This window comes from Diuraphis noxia, unplaced genomic scaffold, assembly GCF_037042655.1.
Source record: "Diuraphis noxia isolate RWA-SAM2 unplaced genomic scaffold, SU_Dnox_SAM2 contig0004, whole genome shotgun sequence".
Lineage (NCBI taxonomy): Eukaryota > Metazoa > Arthropoda > Insecta > Hemiptera > Aphididae > Diuraphis > Diuraphis noxia.
Window position 1 is genome coordinate 15,178,567 of NW_028301714.1, and position 9,256 is coordinate 15,187,822.

The following is a 9,256-nucleotide window of genomic DNA, read 5'->3' on the forward strand; positions in this document are numbered from 1 at the left end:
TAAATTTTGAAGTTTTTAAACACTTACAATCGATATATTGGACAGGTATTTAATGGCTCACAGTTGATAAAATGTTATATATCTGTATAAAATTAAAAGACTAAATAATGTTTAATCAAAAGTTACATTTTATACGAAAAAATATTGTGCATCAGAAAATTAGATTCCATTTTTTTCGATCAAATATTTTGAAAGTTAATAATAATATGCATCAATTACACGGACCATTGCCTTTAAGTATTTTTTTAAAGTATTTCTTTTTACATTTTAGGGGTTACACGTTCAGCGGAAATTCGATTACATTATTTTAGATATATTGGATTGTATTTGACAATATTTATGGGTCCTTTTTTACTTTTTTGAGCATTTGTATAGATAATCAAATAAGCATGTAACATTACAAATTTACATTCAATTGCTTACTTTAGTAAATAACCGTGTTACTATAAGTCTTTTAAAAAAAACCGTGATGGTAAAAAATTATTATTTTTTATTTATTTACATCAAATATAAGCATTTATATTCATTGCTCTGCTATAATGAATCTATAAATTATTTTTCATGTGATACAGAACATCTTTCTGTAACTTGTATGAACATGTACGTATATATTTACATTTACCTGTATGTAATATATTAACATAACAGGTATATTAACAGCGTAAATATGAAGAATTAAAGCGGACACCATATATTTTTGTTAAACTCATGAATAGGCTGTTCACAATACTGCCTCTCATATAATTCCTGTGTTTCATTCAGAAATACCCTGTGCATGATGAATAAAAAAAAACTTTCATTTTATCGATTTATTATAACTTTATATAGTTTTGGCAATTTGTAAAAGTTCTTCGAAAAAATAATATTATTAAAGTAGTGAGCTGTTATTTATGTTCTTTCTTTTGACAATTACCTTAGTACAAAAATATATTTATGTGGAACAAATCATTTTGAATCGTATTGCTTCTCAATTAGGTTAGTATTTGAGTTTGTCAATCTATGTTTCAAATTTCGAAAGTTCATCTTAAGAGGAAGCAGAGATGAGGATAAGAACAACAGGTTGAAATCGTTCGTGTTAAGATGCACTGGTATTGTTGGAACTTAGCCGACGCACTATCATGCTTTCAGGCATAAAATATATAAGTTACCTACTGACTGCTGTAAATTTATTCCATGATAATAAATTAAATTTAAGACAAGATAAGTTAAACTGGAAATTATAACCAGGGTTGTTGCATTTTATAAACGTCTTGTTCTAAAAATAATTAACCGCATAACTACGCATTATATTTTATCTTGAAAAATAACTTAGTTATATATTTTATAGTTACAGAGTCTTAAATTATATTCCTAAAGCGATCGGGTCCCTTAGGTATGCTTGTAAAAATTTACCGATTTACGAGTAAATAAATTTATTTTACATTCCATGTATTTACAAATTAGGATAATCGTTGAATGCACGTGGTTTTTTCAATCTTTTGAGAATAACAAAAATGCCGTGAAAAAACATGCCATAAGTATGTTTTTCTATTTGATCACATAATATCTAATATAATAATCTAACACCCAGGAATGTTATACAACTGCAATGTTATCGTTCAGGTTATCAGTGGTAGCAGTACGGTGGTATCATTAGCACACGTCTAACCTTCAATATAATAATTTAATACCTACTTACTCAATTTAAATAATAATAATAAATAAATAACATTGTTGGCGACGGTTAGACGAACCGCGGCTAGCGTGAAAAATAAAATAATATTATATGTACGCACACGCGCGGTCAGTTAGTTTTGGTTCGACCACAGTCATGGGCCGACAACAGCGATCGGCGATCTATCGCGCGTTTCCAGCGCTGTGCTTGATCGCGATGACTTGCCTCGTAGCGACGACCACTTCGAGAATGACTACGACGACCGCCGACCAATCGTCCGTCGCACGTGACCAGGAGTCGGTTAGTGGTCGTGCGATCGGTACAACCGCGGTCGCCGACCGTCGCATCAACAACAGGCACCGCCGGTACATCATCTTGACGCCTGTACGGCAACAGCAGCAGTATTTGTCGGCACAATCGCCAAACGTTCTCTTCCGTAAGCGGAAGTTCGACCAGAAATACGGAAAGATGTACCCATACATGCGAAAGATAGACCGCGACAACCGTTTATGACAGCTGTCGTATAACTTTCACGATATTGGTCGTTTGGACGATCGGACGAGTCCGATCGAGTTTGTGCCATGGATGATATTAAACATGTACGACGACAATAATTATTGGCCGATGCATTATGGTGATAAATTATTACTTAATTAATACACAACATTATTTAAGCGACTGATATGATGCTACGGTGATGCAGACGGTAACTCTGCTGCAACAGTTGGTCGACTCTTTCAAACGTCTCATGTGTAAATATTACTGTACTCTTGTTATTTTACTTTATTGTTACCGGTAGAGCTCGGAAGCTGATGACTTGAAAAAGATTTCATAATGGTCTAAAAATATATCTTGAAAGTCATACAAAAACTATACAAATAACAACAGTTTAAATAATTTTTAATTTTGATACATTAAATTAAAAATGTTAAAAACATGAACATTTAAAAAATTATAAAATAAAATTTAAAAATTTAAAAACGCTTGCTTAGCATAATGTATTTGCTATGTTAAGAAATTATAAATATTTTGTTTTTGTGATTAATTTTAATCTTAATATTTTGTATAAATTATAATTGAATAAAATTCTATATTTAAATAAGTAAGAATCTGGTTAAGCGGAAAAATTAACTGAAATAATAAAAAAAAAAACATGCCAAAAATTGTCTTTAAGACAGAAAAGAAGTTTTTAAAAAAACAGTTTTTAATTCGTATATGCAACTGAAACACATTATTTGGTAATACAAAATTATGTTATATAGAAAAATTAATTAAAATGTCATCAACTTTCTAGCTCCAATTTATCGGCTTTTGAGTGTTTTTGTAAATGTTGGTTGCCTACAGAATTTTGAGTTATACATTGGCTATCCTTTTTTCTTTTTATTACAAAAGAATAAATAGAAAATCTTTAACTATATACAAAGTAAAATAAGTAAAACTTAAAGGTAATTTTAAAATAAGTATTATTTTGGTTAATTACAGGTACGTCACTTCAAAATTTATTTTTTATCTAAATTGTATAATATTATGATATTTTAATTTTTTACTATAGGCATTCTCAAATTATACACATATTCATCTATTGTTATTATATTATTTTCCACAAAACATTACTAAATCATACTTAAGCAATTGTTAGAAACGAAGTAGGTACCTAGATTTATTGATCTTTATTCTTATATTTTTGTTTATCTTTCAAAATAAATAAATAAAATCGTAAACTATTTTATGTCGCTGTAATAAGTAAAATCATTTGAATTTTCTATGTTAAGTGTTATATGAATTAGTTAACGACATTAAATCTTATAATAAAAACTTGATTTATTGTATAAAAGTTACTAATTATTATTACTTATCAATGTTAACACAATTTATATAAATACCAAAGCAAACTACTTTGTACATTGCACATACTTCAATAAACATATGTATTTACCAAATCATAATTGGTTTCATTATAAATATATACTACAGAATATTTACCTTAAAATGTAAAAGTATAGTTAAGTACAACGTGCTATTAATATTTGAACAGAAATAACCGGCTAGTTGACAGTTATATGTTTAGAATATATGAGTAAAACAAAAATATTAAAAACAAAAATATTGTTTCTCACATTACCGGAATTGTGTTAAAACATAGCATAATATTTTGGCAAGTGATTTTGTCTCAAAAAATATTTAAAAACATCTGATAGCCAAAATGTTTTATCGATATAACTCAATTCAACTACACACGTTAATCAATTCAAAAAACGGTTAGTATAGTGACGTTTTGATGAATTTCAAATGTCATAGCAAATATAATATTTTTTGGTACCTCGTATTGGTTGTAGTGAGACTTAACTATATATTTTTACAATATAGTGTGTATGAATATGAAAAACATATAAATTTGTTGAACATTTTTCCTGCACAGGTATGATTAAATTAAATACATCAAGGTATAGCATGCATAAAGTTATGCGGTTTAGCTAGTACCTACCTGCATTAAAATATTCAATTATTATTTATTATGTCTATCTATATAAATAATGTTATTGTTATTGTTATCATTATTATTATGAGCAGAATACGTTGTAACACTTATAGTACGGTATTTTGGTATGTACACAATATAATATGTACTAAATACCAAAGACAATTACATTTCATCTGGTGACGTAAGTAAATAATATGTTGGGGCTACAGGATATGTGTTTAGCGGGCAGCTTAAGTCAAAATTCAAAAACTCCACAGTAATGATGCCACTAACCACGAAATCTATCGACATTTATGATTTATTATATAATTTTCTCATTGATTTTCTGTTCATCATCTCATCTTATATAGGGTACTTATATTATATTACACAAGCTATATATTATATATACAATAATTTATTTAATACATTCCGGTTCGTTAGGAAAAATTTGAATTTCGAGTTTTCATAGCTCTTATAATAAAATATAATAAAATCTTTAGTATGTAAAAATACATATAATTATACAATTATATCACAAATCATGCTTTTTATTAGGCCACCACAACACGGAATATTATATCATAATATTATACCGCTGAGAAACGGTTTTAAAAACGCACCAACGCTTTTTACTGATTCAATTGCTGATCTGACATTTTGATTAGCCTTACTTGATTTTCATTCATTAGGATTCATGATGAATTTTATTATAATATTTACGATTTAGTTGATATTCTGTCCGGAAAAAAACGCATATTTTTTTATACATACGTATATTTCACGCGTGCAGCCGTCGTTGACCACCCTGATAGATTTCCTGGAAAAAAAATATTTAAAATTATGTTAATATTCATACTTTCATTGTTATATCATATACGATATATGCCTTGAAGCCGATTATAGTATTCTTAAGATTGTTCTACGAACTAAGTGTAAGTACTACAGCTATTTAAATACACACACATACATAAAATAAGAAATGCTTTAATTATATAATATTATAATAATATGACGTAATTATCTTTTTTGTTCATCATCTACATGCCGAAATAAAGTGTTACAATTTTACAAATTACCACTTAACTTGTATGTTTATTTTGTGTACGTTTTTATTTACTAATATTTACTTATATATTTATATTTGTACTGTTTATAGTAAGTCTTAATTACAACAATAAAATATTTTAATAATTAGTCATATATTAAATAGATAATATGATATTATTATTATATTATGTATTATTATATTCATATATAATTAAGAGATTCTAAACTTCTAGAGTCACTTGCTGAATAAATATTTATAACGTATCACATCGTTTATAAAGAAGGTCACGAAACAAAGATGGGGGATCCCAGATTAAAAATACTTCCCTAATTTAGAGATCAATCTCACAATCTATATTGATATTAACGATATTTATATAAGTATATTTTTATATTAAATTATGATTTTTTTACGATTAAGTCAAGTTAAAAGTTTACTATGTTACTGTAAAATTTTGTAAAATTATCAATACAAAATACTGATTAGTAGATTAGTCTGACTAATGTGGATTTATTTTTATGATGTACAAAGTATAAATTGTATATTGCATTGTTATATAATTATATTCATATTTTAATTGCAGTGTAAGACAATTGTATTTAATGCTGCATGCCCAAAATAGGAATAAATACTCTGTTTAAACAAAAAAAAGAACATTCGATTTTGTCAGCTGAAACAAAATCCATGTATAACCTATTCAATAGCGACTAGGTTGAAAAACAAAGCTAGAAACCATTTCCGAATCTCGAAACATCTTTGATATAACTTTCATGGAAACGGTATAAATATGATGTAATGTTGTAAAACACGTTGTTATACAGTGTGATTCATTTGGTAAATCAATCATGTTAATTGATTTACTTCATTTAAAAAAAATAAATAAATATGTAATAACTCTTAACCAACGATGATTTCATCAAGGGATTAGGAAGTTCATTTGAAACAAAAATATTATTATTATTATTATTTATTATAATGACAATTGAAAAAATACTAAGATTTTAAAAAGTACCAGTTGCTATAGAATAATATAATGATATAATATAATACCTATATATATATATATAATACAGAGGCAATAAACAGCAAATGTATATACAACACCTAATGATCTAACCGTTCATATTAATATCTATTCTGCAGCGGCCATATACTGCTGCACATACATTGCATGATTATAAAACAGCAAAAAAAAAAAAAAAAACAATGATGTCAACTACAACGCGTCTAGTGGAATATATATATATATATGAATATGTAGGTAACAATAACATCGAGCAGTGTTATCGACAGCGAGGAATGCAATAAATAAATCATTGAAATGTACACCGTTATAGAACTTCTAATACATTACACACGTTGAACGTATTATTCATTTGAAAACGTTATACGTATATAATACATATTGTACAAATAGTATTTAAATATATTTAGAATAATTGAAATAACATTTTTAAAAAATTACCTATAACTTTCTAATTGAAGCCTATACGGGTCGTTTCCGAGTTGAAAGGAAAATAGAGTATGTAAAAAATGTCAATGATTATAATTTATGTTGTACTAGATTCTATAGAACTATGAATTTAATATCATGTACCTGATATTACAGTCGCATTACAGACGGTCCAGCGGCGATACACGTCTTATATTTTTTACGTGCGTAGACGTAGGTTGGAGAATCCGATGATGATAACATTATATACTATTTATATTATTCTATTGTTATTACTATTCAGTGTCATATAATTTGTCATCGCAGCGTTTCCGCGGTCAATCTTTTCCACGGCGCCGCCGGTGAAAACGAGTTTAATTACGAGAGAATTGCGCTGAAGATTTGGAGACGACTCGCGCGGCTAACTACGCACACAAAATAATTTACAATATTCATCATATAATAATATTATTTTTAAATAATAATGTGAACACCGTCGTTATTTTCCAAGCGAACTACAACGGTGGTAGACATTTTGTCTTGGCGTAAATTTCTTTTTATCGTCGCACACGACCACAGCGGCCATCCGATCCAGGACTACAGGGTGGTCGCCGCACCGACTTCACGATTATGCGCCGACCCACTGCAGCTGTCTTGGCGCTGTTGCAGGGCATGGCGATCTTAGCGTGCCCACAAAAGTTGGAGGATGTCTCGCGATCGCGTCGGTCCATCATCGGAGTGCCGACGTTTGTCGGCGACCGATTCGGGCAGGATCAACAGCGTTCGGTGGTCGGCTACGACGGACAGTGCAGACGAATGTTCGAAGAAGCCGCCAACGACAACGATTGCTGCAGCAATTACTACTCTGCATCGCAACTCTTTACTACACAACAGTCGACTGCACCTGAAAAACTACGTAATATATTATACCAATTTACTCTTCAGTAGTCGTAGACTATGTAATTATATTATTATGTTAATGAAAAAATAATACGAATCCTTACAGTATACACAAACATACTGACATAACGAAATGTGTTCATTTTACAATTAGTTATATAAATTACTAAAATAATATGTTAATATTTATAGTTTGATTGCACGCAAACGATGAAGCAAAAGCTTTTTTTCATATGTAGTAATATATTCTTTAATAGTATAATAATAACGGACGGAGACGTTCATCATTTGTACCATTTCTATTTAATCAGTGTACGAATTATGTTCTATAATACTTTAATACACTACTTATTGATTTGAGTAGCTATATGGTATATTATTTTTCACTTATATTTGTATTTTATAAACCGGAATTTGGAAATCAAGTTTAATGCATCCAAGAAGTATGATTATGGCTTTGATGGGGGAAGGGTATCGCATTAACTTATATTTACTTCTTCAAACATAGATCGCTAAGATTTTCATATCCTGCTAGGAAATTACATCGTATTTTATAAAAAAAAAAATCTTAACTCTTTAATAATAAATAGTCTTAAAGCATATCGTATTAATGTATATACATGTATATCGATACCCCCACGAGAAAGTCTTAAATTCATCTCTTTTAAATGTATAATAAACGGAAATAATAATATCTATTCTAGATATTATTTGCATTGTGACAGAGTGTAAACACTAAACAGTATATCAGATACATACATGTGTATATATATATACAATATACATACATTTATACATATACATAAAACATACATAGGTACATATTTTATAATATCTTGTATTATATTCTTATATTATCTAAGGTGTAGTCACTGCAACCTTAACAATATAATTTTGTTTATACAGTCGATCACAAATGCACGAAATGTCACAATTAAGATATTGTCATTGTTTTGTTTTTAGTTTAATCATCACTCGTGCTTATAATAATAATAAAATTGTACGTTTATTTTTTTTCAGGGAGCGTAAGAAATAATGATGCGTGGTGGTTAGCTGTAATTGAAAATTGTAATAGAAACAATGAACAATTACAACAAGAGATAAACATTAAGGAAGACTGGAGTAAATATCAGTGGGTCTTATCATGTAGTCAATGATTTAGATTAGATTATTATAGATTGTTAATGTATATGATAGTGTTAAATTAAATTATATTCAATTTCCTTCTGGTGCACAATATGTATAAATAAAATATGACGAAAACAATGGTTGTTGTTGTAATGATTTTTTTTGTGTCTTATAGGTCTGGTTGTATCTAAGAGTCTGAGGCACAAAATTAAATATATCTAATAGAACTGAGATAATAATTTCAACGTACTTACACAAATCAAATTCGTAATCGTGCACATAATGTGCAAAAAACAAATCGAGATCAATTTAAAGTAGGTAGTTATACTTAAAAATTCATAACATTTTAGGCGTATAAATTTATCCAAGATCATTCAAGCTCAATAGCCCTATAAGTATTTAATTTAAAAATATTTTGTAAATGTTTGTAGTTCTGATAAATTTTGTACAACTTCTTACTTCAAACGCTTATAAGAATCAATGCAGATTTAAGCTAAATCTTTTATTGCACTTTGATGATGAAAATTGGTGTGGGAACTTCCTATAATAAGAAACAACAGTTTTTCTGAGGTTCTGATACTAAATGTTTTCCTTTTCATGTGTTTCATGTTATACATGTAATTCTTATTT

At 28.6% G+C, this 9,256-nt stretch overlaps 1 protein-coding gene across 1 annotated transcript; it reads left to right on the forward strand.

The window, feature by feature from the left end:
• Positions 1-6,556: 6,556 nt before the first annotated feature.
• Positions 6,557-8,764, forward strand: LOC107163473 (uncharacterized). Its single transcript, XM_015510927.2, has 2 exons — positions 6,557-7,514; positions 8,519-8,764. Exons 1-2 carry the CDS (start codon positions 7,229-7,231, stop codon positions 8,653-8,655), a joined length of 423 nt encoding a protein of 140 aa, XP_015366413.2. The 5' UTR covers positions 6,557-7,228; the 3' UTR covers positions 8,656-8,764.
• Positions 8,765-9,256: the final 492 nt, after the last annotated feature.

Bases quoted from the DNA above. Each gene is read 5' to 3' on its own strand.
- LOC107163473 (XM_015510927.2), top strand. From the start codon at position 7,229: ATGCGCCGACCCACTGCAGCTGTCTTGGCGCTGTTGCAGGGCATGGCG. The intron at 7,515-8,518 runs GTAATATATTAT...ATTTTTTTTCAG, and splicing joins GACTGCACCTGAAAAACTAC to GGAGCGTAAGAAATAATGAT.